At 36.3% G+C, this 14,271-nt stretch overlaps 1 protein-coding gene across 2 annotated transcripts in view; it reads left to right on the forward strand.

Annotated features, from left to right (window-relative positions):
• The window catches only part of LDB2 (LIM domain binding 2), a 128,791-nt gene that overhangs the window by 26,873 nt on the left and 87,647 nt on the right, over positions 1–14,271 (forward strand). For both annotated transcript variants that reach the window (XM_026699739.2, XM_026699740.2), the window contains exon 2: positions 7,453–7,555. In XM_026699739.2, the coding sequence (XP_026555524.1) occupies positions 7,453–7,555 (103 nt within the window). The remainder of the gene's footprint in view (positions 1–7,452; positions 7,556–14,271) is intronic.

Genomic DNA, 14,271 nt, shown 5'->3' on the forward strand with positions numbered 1-14,271 from the left:
GCCACTGGTGCCCTGTGCTCTTCACAGATGAAAGCAGGTTCACACTGAGCACATGTAACAGACGTGACAGGGTCTGGAGATGCCATGGAGAACGTTCTGCTGCCTGCAACATCCTCCAGCATGACTGGTTTGGCAATGGGTCAGTAATGGTGTGGGGTGGCATTTCTTTAGGGGGCCGCACAGCCCTCCATGTGCTCGCCAGAGGTAGCCTGACTGCCATTAGGTAATGAGATGAGATCCTCAGACCCCTTGTGAGACCATATGCTGGTGCGGTTGGCCCTGGGTTCCTCCTAATTCAAGACAATGCTAGACCTCATGTGGCTGAGTATGTCAGCAGTTCCTGTAAGATGAAGGCATTGATGCTATGGACTGGCCCACCCGTTCCCCAGACCTGAATCCAATTGAGCACATCTGGGACATCATGTCTCGCTCCATCCACCAATGTCATGTTGCACCACAGACACTCCAGGAGTTGGGGATGCTTTAGTCCAGGTTGGGAGGAGATTTTTCAGGTGACCATCCTCCACCTCATCAGGAGCATGCCCAGGCATTGTAGGGAGGTCATACAGACACATGGAGGCCACACACACTACTGAGCCTCATTTTGACTTGTTTTAAGGACATTACATCCAAGTTGGATTAGCCTGTAGTGTTTTTTTCCACTTTAATTTTGAGTGTAATTCCAAATCCAGACCTCCATGGCTTGCTAAATTTGATTTCCATTGATAATTTTTGTGTGATTTTGTTGTCAGCACATTCAACTATGTAATGAACAAAGTATTTAATAAGAATATTTCATTCATTCAGATCTAGGATGTCCTATTTTTGTGTTCCCTTTATTTTTTTGAGCAGTGTAGTTGTTTAGTGGAGTAATGGCATTTGGGAAAAAACTATCCTTGTGTCTAGTTGTTCTGGTGTGCGGTACCTATAGCGTCGTTTTGAGGGTAGAAGTTGAAACAATTTATGTCCAGGATGTGAGAGGTCTGTAGATATTTTCACAACCCTCTTTTTGACTCGTGCAGTATACAGATCCTCAATGGAAGGCAGGTTGGTAGCATTTTTTTTTTCTGCAGTTCTAATTATCCATTGAAGTCTGTGTCTGTCTTGTTGGGTTGCAGAGCCAAACCAGACAGTTATAGAGGTGCAGATGATAGACTCAATAATTCCTCTGTAGAACTGAATCAGCAGCTCTTTGGGCAGTTGGAGCTTTCTGAGTTTGAGTAAAATTTGGGGAATGTCACAAAAATATATAACTTAGAGAAGAAAATACAGAAGCTTATATCTTCTAGCTTCCACATATTCAAGAAGGGACAAAGGAAAGAAAAAAGAAAGAAGAAAATCCACAGAAGACAACTTACCCATAACCATTAAACACTAACTAGAGATTTTTTTAAAAAATTCCATTTTAATTTTCCTTGTTGTTTTCCATTAAAACCTATCTTCAAATGAAAGAGAGAATTTTTTAAAAGATTACAAGATTTGCTTTAAATATCTCTTTAAAGTACTTTCCTAAGTATTAATTTTTTGCCTGTTATTTCAGTGTTGGAGAGCATTAATGCAACGCGAAAGAATGGTTGCCATGGAAATATCTCATTATTGTTGAATTTGAAAATAATTACTTTGCCAGAAAATCCCAGGTAACCTGTTAGTGCTTGAGTTAAGGATGATTAGGGCAGCCTTGACTCTTTCTTTTAAAAATGAAAATTATATTTTTCTCTTGTTGTTATACTTTGGAGGGAGGGAGTTATACATACAATTTCATTCTGTGGCAAATGTAGTATGTGTCATTTTAATTGGGAATATATAGTCACTTTGTTTTTTCTCTCCCCCTCCCTCCCCCCCTCAAAGCAATTCAACAAGAATTCAGTGACTGATTTTCTTTCAAAGCAACTCAAGAAGAATTTTATGCTATTTACTTGCTGAAAACATTGAGTTAAAGTATATTTTAATCTTCTAGTTCAGAATAATCACAATTTTGTAAAAAAAAAAAAAAGTATATCTCAATATTTATTAGCTAGTTTGCATAGTTCTTCCCTTGTTTTGAATGTCAAGGGTAAACTCACAAGGTTTTATTTTTATTTTTTTATTTTATATTTTACAATAATTCCATTTCATTTCAACTCTGTGTTGACTGGGTATATATATCTTGTGCTTACAATTATATTTAATACTTTTCTTATCAATACAACAATAATCACATTTTCTTATAACTTTTATTAAATATATCTATTTTTAACAATCTTATCTTATCACTTTATATATTCATCTAGTTCATTTTAATTTGTTTTATTTTCCAACCATTGATAAAATAAATCCCATACTATATAATATTCCGTTACTTCTTTTTCTTTGATTACCAATGTTAACCTATTCATTTCTGCACATTCAAATATTTTCTCAATTACTTTTCCCTCTGTCGGTATTTTATCACTTTTCAGATTCTGAGCAAATACAATTCTAGCTGCTGTTAATATATGTATAATTAAATATGTTTTTTCTTTACTGTAACCTTCAGGTACCATTCCTAATAAAAATATTTCAGGTTTCAAATCTATATTTTGTTTTATCATTTTTTTCCAACCATGTGTGTATTTTTGTCCAATATATTTTAGCTTTTATACAAGGCCACCACATATATATTCCCAGTGTTTGGTGGCACTTCCAGCATTTGGCTGATTTATCTTTGAATATCTTAACTAATTTTGCTGATGCAAAGTGTGATCTATAAAACATCTTGTACAGGTTTTCTTTATTTGCTGTCAATATTGTTAATTTATAATTCCTATCCCATAGCTTCTGCCATTTATCGAATTCTATAGCATATCGAAAAAATTTTGCCCATGCTATCATTGTTTCTTTAACTTGTTCTTCTAGTTTAACACTTAGTAAATAACAATGCAATCTTTTAATCAACTTATCCCTGTTAATATTTTATCTAATTCTGTCAACTCCTTATGAATCCCTTTCGCTTTAATATCTTTTTCATATCTTGATTGTATTTGTGTATATGAATCCCATTTTACAAACATTTGGATCAGTGGTGGGATTCAAATTTTTTTACTGCCGGTTCTGTGGGCATGGCTTGGTGGACAAGGCAGGGGAAGGATACTGTAAAATCTCCAGTCAGAGGTGGTATTTGCCAGTTTTCCAAACTACTCAACATTTCTGCTACTGGTACTCCAGAACTGGTCAGAACCTGCTGAATACTACCTCTGATTTGGATGTATAAGTGCTTCCATTGTTGATAGCCAAACTGGAATCTTCCTATAATGTTGTTCTCTATTTTTTCCCATCTTCATATAATGTTGTTCTCTAGTTTTTTCCCATACTAATAACAATGCATTCCTGACAATATGTCTTTGAAAATACCCATGTATGTAAAATATGTATGTAAAATCTCCCAAACCATGTATGTAAAATCTCCCAAACCACAAAAATGCATGCTGACCCATTTGCAAATCATATCCTTCCAGAATTAACAACCTTCTATTTCTCAGTGTTATCCATTCTTTCATCCAGATTAATACCATGGCCTGATAGTATATTTCCCAATTAGGTAATCCCAATCCTCTTTTCTTATTTCAATCCCTTTTATCTCCTTGTCTTTCCTAATATTTCTATTTAGCACTTCTAGTATTAATACAAATAACAGTGGTGACAAAGGATATCCTTGCCTTATTCCTTTTTCAATATGATTTTTTCCATCAATTTTCCATTAACCTTTGCATATTGTTTATAGTATATTATCTTAATCATTTTGATAACCTTTCCCCAAACTCAATTTCTTCCATTTGTGTCAACATAATCTGCCAGCTCACATTGTCAAAGGCCTTCTGTGCATCCAAAAATATCAACACCATCTGTTTTTCAGGGTGTGCTTCATAATATTCCAAAGTCTTTAAAATTATTCTCATATTGTCCTTTTTTGTCTCTTAGGTAAGAACCCATTTTGATCTGAATGTATAAATTGATTTAAGTATCTCTTTAATCTTTCAGCCATTATTGATGCAAATATTTTATAGTGATATTGATATTGGTCTATAGTTTTTAATCTATAAAGTTTTTTTGTAAATCAGTATTGTCTTTCAGAATGAGAGTAATGTATGCCTCCATCCATGAGTTAGGTATTTTTGCCTCAATTAGTATTTCATTTACTACTTCTAATAGTATATCACTTAAAAAATCCTGCAGGGTTTTGTACAGTTCTGCTGGCAAGCCATCCGGCCCTAGTGCTTTCCCATTATTTTGTCTTTTTAATTGCTTCTGTTAATTCCATCATTGTGATTCTTTCCTCTAACATTATTTTAATTTCTTCTGGTACTTTAGGTAGTTTTGCTTTTTTAAAATATTCTTTTATTTCTCCTTTCCCCACTTGCTCTTCTTCATAAAGTTCTGTACAATATTTTTGTATTATTTCTTTTTTGTCTTCATTTCTATTGCAGAGGCTCCCTTTATCATCCATTAATTGAGAGATTCTTTCCTTTCCTTCTCTTTTTTCAATCTATATGCTAACCACCTTCCTGGTTTATTTGTATTTTCAAAAGCTTTTTATTTTTTGTGCTAGTTCTTCTTTATCTATTATTTCCATCTTGTGCTTTGTTAAATTCATTTTATTTTGCATTTCCTTTTTTTGCGGTTTTTTTTTGAAGTTCTTTCTCCAGTTTTTTATATTCTTCTTCTAATATCTTTTGTATTTCTCTTTCCAGTATATGTTATTGTTAGTCCTCTTATATAAGCTTTGACTGTATCCCATACATTTTGTAATGAGGTTTCCTCTTTTTTATTTTTCTTGAAGAAGAATTTCAATTCTTTTTCCATATATTCAATATACTTTTTCTCCTAGTATTGAATTATTCATTGTCCATCTTGACCTCTTCTTTTGTCCCTTCCATATTACTTTAATTGGATTATGATCTGCCCAAGTACTTGTTTCAATACTTATTTGTTGTATGTTAGTAATTAACTCTGTTGTTGCCCTCATCATGTCTATTTTAGACCAGGATAGATGTCTGTTCGAATAAAATGTGTATTGTTTGTTTTTCAGATATCTTTCTCTCCATACGTCTTGAATTGCTAATTCATCTGCCATTTTAAAGAATGATTTTGGTAATATTTTCCTGTTTGTTTTTTTTTTTTACCTTTTGGGTTTTATAGTCAATTTCTACATCTACTATTGCATCGTAATCTCCTATAATACAAATATTTTCATATTCCAGTTTTATTATTTTGTTATGTAGTTTATCATAAAACTCTTCTTGATTTTCATTTGGTGCATAAATTGCCACTAGTAATGTTCGTTTACAATTCATCAATATTTCCACCATCAGTACTCTCTCATCATTGTCTTGATAGATTAATTTCATTTTTATAGTGTCCTTTATAATGCTATTCCTCTTTTGCTTTGTTGTGCTAGAGAAGTATATACTTTCCCATTTTTAGGGTAATCGAATATTTTCTCATGTTGTTTTTTAATATGCGCTTCTTGCAAACAAATTATGTCCAATTTTAATTGCTTTAATTTGTTAAATAGTCCATTTATATTAATCGTCATTAATTTTATTTCTTCTTCCATGTCTTTATTTAAGATACGCTTTTGTTACTCTTGTCACTCTCATCTCCCTTGGTTCCTTTGGTCTTTCTTCTCTGATTGCTCTCTCATCCTGTTCTCTTTCCTCTCCTCTTTGTTGTCTTTCGTTACCTCCTGCAGCTTCTTCTGTCCTTGTTATTTCTTCAATTTCCCTCCTTTTTTCTCCTTCAAAACTCACAAGACTTAAGGGTAATTTAAACTTGATTTAAAAAGAAATACTTCAACTACATTTTATGGTGGAAAAGGACAGATGTCCGATAGAAGCTATGATGATGGCACTGCTCAACTGAAACAAATTAGCTAATTTGTATGGTGACATGTATGTTGTCATTCCACTCTATCACATACACATAGACATACAAATGTGAATAAGATGGTGTGCTGTAAACATAACACTAATTCAATGAATGCATTGTATATCTTATTGATTGGTTCTCTCTCATATAGAAGGAAGGGAGGGAGGGAGGATGGAAGGAAGGAAGGATTTATTGGTGTATCTGCAAAGCCTGTTTTTTTTTACTTCTATCTGACTCAACTGCCTATGATTTTGAGATCTGTGTTCTACATGTATTTTTCTTGGGAAGTGTGACTGTGTGCCAACATTTATGGAAATATAGGATCACTGCTTGTTGTAGGGTAATATTTCTAGATATTACACCCTGTTTGAAGCATCATTGCAATGCAGCATTTATTTTAGCATGATAAGTATGATGGCTGAGGTAATTGTATTTATCTTAATCATTTTTTTAATAACTTCACATGAATCAATATTTCACAACTTGACATCCTGATCTTTTTCTGGGTGAAAATAGAAAATAGAGAAAATAGGATCACATTCACAAGCAGGGTTCAGGTTTGAACAAAAAGAGTGAAAATCTAGCTTTCTTTTTAATGTACTGAAAGCCTTGATCAGGATGTTGTCTGTCAAGGCAAAGCACAAATAATAAACTGGAGATGGAACCTACTGCATATCTACATTTATCTTATTTGGTTATTTAATATAAAATTATTCTTTAAAATATTTGTTTGATATGTTAGCAAATGAGATTATAAGTAAGATGCAAGGCATTCTTCATTATTAATAAAGGCATCCTGGATGTATGGGGTCATAAAAGTCAAGAGGTTCTCCTAAATTGTGTGGTCCAGGTTTTATTCCTTGTTCATACATGAGAAACCCTAAGAGGGGCAGGACTTTGATTGCACAGTCCTATCCAGAGGTGGTGTTCAGCAGGTTCTGATCGGTTCTGGAGAACAGGTAGTGGAAATTTTGAGTAGTTTGGAGAACCAGAAAATATCACTTCTGACTGGAGATGTTACAGTATACTTCCCCTGCCACGCCCACCAAGCCACACCCACAGAAATGGTAGTAAAAAAAATTGAATCCCACCACTTGTCCTATTCAATGTCTTTAACTCCCCCTGTCAATGTAGAGGTTCCTCATTAGCAATATTAGCAATATTTTAAAATAATAATAAATTATGAAATACTGGGAATTGAATACTGGGATGTGTTGGATTCTTATGGAAAATGAAATCCATTGTTATACCAATCCTGCCTGGAGCCCTCAAAAAGATTTTAAAAATTCCTCTATATTCAGTGATATAGAATTTATCAGATCTGGGCACCCTACTTTCCTAAAATCCCACCCTGCTTGGAATTGCCTATATTCTTAGATCTTACCTTAATAATTCTTAAGTCCTTGGTTAGAACTTTATTAAATATCTACAATCTTAGGCTGTAAATCTAAATGTAGACTACTGATACATAGTAATTTCCCTTTCTTGATATTTAGATAAGAGCAGATATTGTTTTTAAAATAATAAAGTATACCTTTCCTGTTAAAAGAACATTTCTCTCTCTCTCAGGACAGTGACAACCTGTGGTGGGATGCCTTTGCGACAGAGTTTTTTGAAGATGATGCAACCTTAACACTTTCCTTTTGTTTGGAAGATGGACCAAAGCGATACAGTAAGGGGAAAATATATTTTAATATTCCACAAGCTTGGAAACTTATCAGAGCTGAAACTTATCAGTGATGAAGTGAGGAGATATATAAAGTCCTCCTTCAACTGTGGGTTATATTGATTATGAAATTCTTCTGACCAAATGTAGGGGTTAAAGTAAAAATGAAATGATCCCTTCCAAGCATCCAGTCTGTATTCAAATAAGGAGAATTAACTTCATATATATGGCATTTATTTGGAAAGCTGAATTGGAGATTGATATATCATGGACAGGCAGATAAGATGAAAAGAAAGGGTTCTGGTTTATTTCTGACACAAATAAAAGAAACAAGAGAAACCTGTAAGTGGAAGGGAGTGGTCATAGATGGTTTCCCAGAACTCTTTTTTAAAGAGAGTTTCAGTTGCAGAATTTTTATATTATACCATGTAATCTTACCATGGTTCTTTTGATGCATTCTCATCCAAGTGTTGTGGCCTCCCAGCTGCCAGCAGAGGTGGTGGCAGGCTCAGACAGTGAGGAGGTTGGGGAGGAACTTGGGCCAGTCCTGGAGTCTGGGGAAAGTTCTGATGGGTGTTCTGTGTCAGAGGCAGAGAGGGGCCAGGGCCATCTGATATTTATCAGCTGCCTTTGGAGTCGGAAATGTGGGAAAGAAGAACAGCTGGAGCCTGTTCCAGATGTGTGCATGCACAGAGCTGTCAGGAGAAGGGAACAACTAAGGCACTATATTGCTATAGAAATGCATGAAACCAAAGATGAAAACCTCCTGGAATGCATATGGGTCAATATAAAAGAAAAAAAGAATGACATGGCCATAAGTGTGTATTATAGGCCACCCAATCAAGCAGAACAAATAGATGTCCTTTTTGCCAGCCAACTAACAAGCATATGCAGGAAACACACAACAATTGTAATGGGAGACTTCAATTATCCTGATATCAATTGGAAAACTAATTCTGCACCAAGTGAGAAATCAAATAAGTTCCTAACCAACCTAGCTGACAACTTTGTTGTCCAAAAGGTAGAGGGTGAAACTAGAGGAACAGCCATACTGGACTTAATTCTTACAAACAGTAAAGAAGTGATAGAGGGAGTTGAAACTGCAGGAACCTTGGGTGAGAGTGACCATGTCATACTAGAATTCAACATAACACAAATGCAAGCAACAGAACATTATGACACCAGGTGTGCTGTCCCAGCCAGTCTATGGGAATTGGATAGTTACTTAGGAATTATGAACTGTCCCCTTAAGGGAATGCATCATGGTAAGTGTAGTTAAAGGTATCCTGGGAAATGTAGTTCATGTCACGTGGCCACATCTGTAATCCTAATTGGTCACTAATTTGACCCTCGATGGGTTGTGGGAGTTTTCCTCACTTTTTGCCTAATTCCCTAACTCATGGCAGCTGCTTTCTATCACTACGAGATGGGTTAGGAGATAACCAGCTTTTACCTACAAATCAGATATGCAAAGGAATTGGACATAAAGAAGAACTTTGTCACAAATGTGAGTCATGAAGATACCTGATGAACCAACAATAAATACTTTGTATTGATGTTTTGTTGAGCAATAGCGTTTCCTTCGCTGATGATGTAAAGCTACTCAACACCACAGATAATTCTGCCACCCTTCAAAAAGACCTTGACTATGTATCAGAATGGTCAAACGAATGGCAACTTCAAATCTCAACAAATGAATGCTGTCTTACATATTGGCAAAAAAAAAATCTGAAAATAAAATACAGGCTGAATAGTCAAGACCTTGTTGATGATCCAAACTTTGTCAAGGACCTTGGAATACTCATCTCAAATTATCTAAGTGCTAGAGCCCACTGTAACTACATGGCCAAAAAGGCATTAAGATTTGTTAACCTACTCCTACAAAGCTTTTTCTCTGGTAATATCACATTATTAACTAGAGCATACAAAACATTTGCTAGACCAATACTTGAATACAGCTCATCAGTCTGGAACCCACATTATGTATCTGATATTAATACAGTAGAGAAAGTCCAAAAATATTTCACAAGAAGAGTTCTCCACTCCTCTACTCATTGCAGAATACCTTATGCCACCAGACTTGAAATTCTAGACCTAGAAAAGCTAGAACTACGCTACCTTCGGTTCAATCTAAGTATAGTATATAAAATCATACATTGCAACGTCCTACCTGTCAAGGAATACTTCAGCTTCAACCATAACAATACAAGAGCACACAATAGATACAAAGTCATGGTTAACCGCACCAAACTTGATTGCAGGAAATACGACTTCAGCAACAGAGTGGTCAATTTCTGGAATAGTCTACCTGACTCTGTGGTTTCTTCCCCAAACCCCCAAAACTTTAAACTTAGACTGTCTACTATTGACCTCACCCCTTTTCCTAAGAAGTCTGTAGGGGGCCTGCATAAGCGCACAAACATGCCTACCATACTTATCCTATTGTTTCTTTTTTTTCTTATATGTATCCATATATTCATAACTATGTTTATGTTTATACCTATTATCTTGTACGCAATTGACAAATCAAATAAATAAATTGTGAGAAATAGAGGAGGATCTTTGTTTCATGTCTTATATTTGGTAGTATTTAGAATAACATTTCTCTATTCTTACCTACTCACTGATGGCTTACCAAACACTGTTATTGTTTATCTTAAAGCATGTGTATTCTGGATTTCCAGACTTTTCTATGAGAAAATCAAAGACAGCATACATGAGCATAGGTAATTCTTGCAAGACTCCTTGTCTTTGAAAAAGACAGCTATCACACAATCCCCAAATGCACCCACCAACAGCATCCCTGTTGTAACTGGGTTAAGAAAGAGCAGCATACCAAAACAATACAACTGTTTAATCCCACTTGCAAGCATTGTGCCCTTCACTTTAAGTATCCAATTTATAGATTTGTTTTCTTCTGAACAAACTCTAGTTAATTGATGTGCAGTTAATAGAAATTAGTTGTGACAACAGGAATGTTCACACACACACACACACACACACACACACACACCCTTGATAAATCTTTTCATATGTAGACCTGCCCAATCTAACTAGATATTAATTTCTTTTTTGCTGATATATCTATGCTTCTTTAGCTGATAAAACAACTAACAAATTTGATATGTGACAAGTTGAGTCCATCTAATTGGGTTGGATCAGCTGCAACCCTGTTCCTACAGGCTTCTTTTTGAAAATTTGTACAGTTTTCAGTTGAAAGGGAAGAAACAAACAAAAACTAGGCATGTACTCCCCCAACTTCTTCCAGGTCCGCCATTGCAGACCTTAAATGCAAGCTACTGAGCTCAAGAAGCCTAGCAAATAAAATGCCTGAATTTCTACCACTACTAAATGTGGCCCTTTTTGATCTAATCTTTGTCTACGAGACGTGCTTGAATGTATCCTTTCCAGAGTCTATTACCATAGTAACTATCATGTTTTCCAATCTGACGGTGAAAATCATAGAGGGGGTGGTGTTGCCATTTTCTATAAAAAGTCCCTTGATCTGAAAAAGATTCATGGTACACCGGAGATTGATCTTCCTGAGACCATCATCTGTGATCTGTCCATAAATACCAAACTTTACTTCTTACTATGTTACAGAGCTCTTGATTACGATCTCGATCATGCAAACAAGCTAACTGCGCTACTAACATGGGCAACCTCCTGCTCACACCGTATTATCTTTTTTGGTGACCTCAATCTACCTCTAATTAATTAGACTTTAAATAAATGTACAACTGAACCTATACGTGCAACCCTGTACAATACCATTACTATTCTGGGACTGGATCAATTAGTAACAAACAACACTAGACTCAACAACTGCCTTGCTCTCATCTTCTGTAGCAATTTAAACACAATTTATGGACTCTAAAACCATCTCTATCTATTGGCCCTGATGGATTATGTGCTGCCTTCTTAAAAAAGCTTTCCAGTGCCATAGCTAAACTACTAAGCACAATCTACGAGATATCTTTTAGATCCAGCTCTTTGCCCAACCTATGGTCATTAGTCACAGTTATTCCTATCTTTAAAAAGGGAGACCCCAGCCTAGTTGAAAATTACAGACCAATCTCATTATGTTGTGTCACCTGCAAAGTCATGGAATCAATCATCAATCAATCCATTACCCATCACTTAGAGACAAACAACCTACTCTCTAACAAACAGTTCGGTTTTAGGAAAAATTTGTCTTGTAATCTACAACTCCTACACTGAAAGAAACATTTGGACTACACAACTCAACTAGGGTAAAGCAATAGACACAATTTACACAGACTTCTACAAAGCCTTTGATTCAGTGGTATACGACAAGCTACTGTAAAAACTACACTCTTCGACATTTCTGGATTACTGCACAAATGAATAGTTGCATTTCTGTCAAACAGGCAACAAGTAGTCAAAATAAGTAGTGCACTATTAAACCCTGCACCAGTTAACAGCAGTCCCCCAAGGCAGCATTCTAGGACCCACTCTCTTTCTAATATACATAAATGACCTTTGCAATCGTATTATAAGCAACTGCATTCTCTTCGCTGATGACATAAAACTATTTAGCACTACTGACAATACTGCTATGCTTCAAAGCAACCTTGACTATGTGTCAGAATGGTCGAACAATTGGCAACTTCAAATCTCAACAAATGCTCTGTCTTACACATTGGCAACAAAAATCAGAACACTAAATACAAACTGGGCAGATATGACCTCATAGACAACTCTCACTCTGTCAAGGACCTAGGAATACTCATTTCAAAAGCCCCAGAGCTCACTGTAACAGCATTGCCGAAAGAGCATTAAGAGTTGTTAACCTAATTTTGCGAAGCTTCTTTTCCAGTAACACTGTACTGCAAACTAGGGCATACAAAACCTTTTCCAGACCAATTCTTGAATACAGCTCATCTGCCTGGAATTCACATTGCATAATAGACATTAATACAATTGAGCAAGTCCAGAGGTATTTCACGAGAAGAATACTTCACTTCTCTACTCACAATAGAATACCTTATGCTATCAGGCTCGAAATTTTGGACATGGACAACTTACAGGTAAAACTCAAAAAATTAGAATATCATGCAAAAAGTTCATTTATTTCAGTAATGCAACTTAAAAGGTGAAACTAATATATGAGATAGACTCATTACATGCAAAGCAAGATAGTTCAAGCTGTGATTTGTCATAATTGTGATGATGATGGCTTACAGCTCATGAAAACCCCAAATCCACAATCTCAGAAAATTAGAATATTACATGCAATCAATAAAAGAAGGATTGTACAAAGAACAATATCGCACCTCTGAAAAGTATAAGCATGTACTTGGTTTGGGCCCCTTTTGTAGCAATGACTGCCTCAATGCAGCGTGGCATGGAAGCTATCAGCCTGTGGCACTGCTGAGGTGTTATGGAAGACCAGGGTGGTTCAATAGTTGCCTTCAGCTCTTCTGCATTGTTTGGTCTCATGTCTCTCATCTTTCTCTTGGCAATGCCCCATAGATTCTCTGTGGGGTTCAGATCAGGCGAGTTTGCTGGCCAATCAAGCACAGTAATCCCACAGTCATTGAACCAGGATTTGGTGCTTTTGGCAGTGTGGGCAGGTGCCAAGTCCTGCTAGAAAATGAAGTCAGCATCCCCATAAAGCTCGTCTGTGGAAGGAAGCATGAAGTGCTCCAAAATCTCCTGGTAGACGGCTGCGTTGACCCTGGACTTAATGAAACAAAGTGGACCAACACCAGCAGATGACATGGCTCCCCAAATCAACACAGATTGTGGAAACTTCACACTGGACTTCAAGCACCTTGCAGTGTGTGCCTCTCCATTCTTCCTCCAGACTCTGGATCCTTGGTTTCCAAATGTAATGCAAAAGTTGCTCTCTTCAGAAAAGAGGACTTTGGACCACTGAGCAACAGACCAGGTCTGTTTTTCTTTAGCCCAGGTAAGACGCTTCTGACATTGTTTGTTGTTCAGGAGCGGCTTGACTAGAGGAATACGACATATGAAGTCCATGTCCAGGATCTGCCTCTGTGTGGTGGCTCTTGATGCACTGACTCCAGCCTCAGTCCACTCCTTGTGAAAGTCCCCAACACTTTTGAATGGCCTTTTCCTGACAATCCTCTCCAGGCTGCAGTCATCCCTGCTGCTTGTGCATCTTTTTCTTCCACACTTTTCCCTTCCACATAACTTTCTATTAATGTGCTTTGATACAGCACTTTGGGAACATCCAACATCTTTTGCAATTACCTTTTGAGGCTTTCCCTCCTTATGGAGGGTGTCAATGATGGTTTTCTGCACAACTGTCCGGTCAGCAGTCTTTCCAATAATTGTGATTCCTACTGAACCAGACTGAGAGACCATTTAAAGGCTCAGGAACCCTTTGCTTATGGCTTAATTAGCTGATTAGAGTGAGATACTTTGAACCTAGAGTATTGAACCTTTTCACAATATTCTAATTTTCTGAGATTGTGGATTTGGGGTTTTCATGAGCTGTAAGTCATAATCATTTCAATTATGACACATCACGGCTTGAACTATCTTGCTTTGCATGTAATGAGTCTATCTCATATATTAGTTTCACCTTTTAAGTTGCATTACTGAAATAAATGAACTTTTTGCATGATATTCTAATTTTTAGAGTTTCACCTGTAGAACTACGCCACCTACAGTCTGATCTAAGCATAGTTCACAAAATTGTCTGCTATCTTGCCTGTCAACGACTTCTTCAG

Source organism: Pseudonaja textilis, chromosome 6 (genome assembly GCF_049901715.1).
Source record: "Pseudonaja textilis isolate UNSWEBS1 chromosome 6, rPseTex1.2, whole genome shotgun sequence".
In the NCBI taxonomy this organism is placed as follows: Eukaryota; Metazoa; Chordata; class Lepidosauria; order Squamata; family Elapidae; genus Pseudonaja; species Pseudonaja textilis.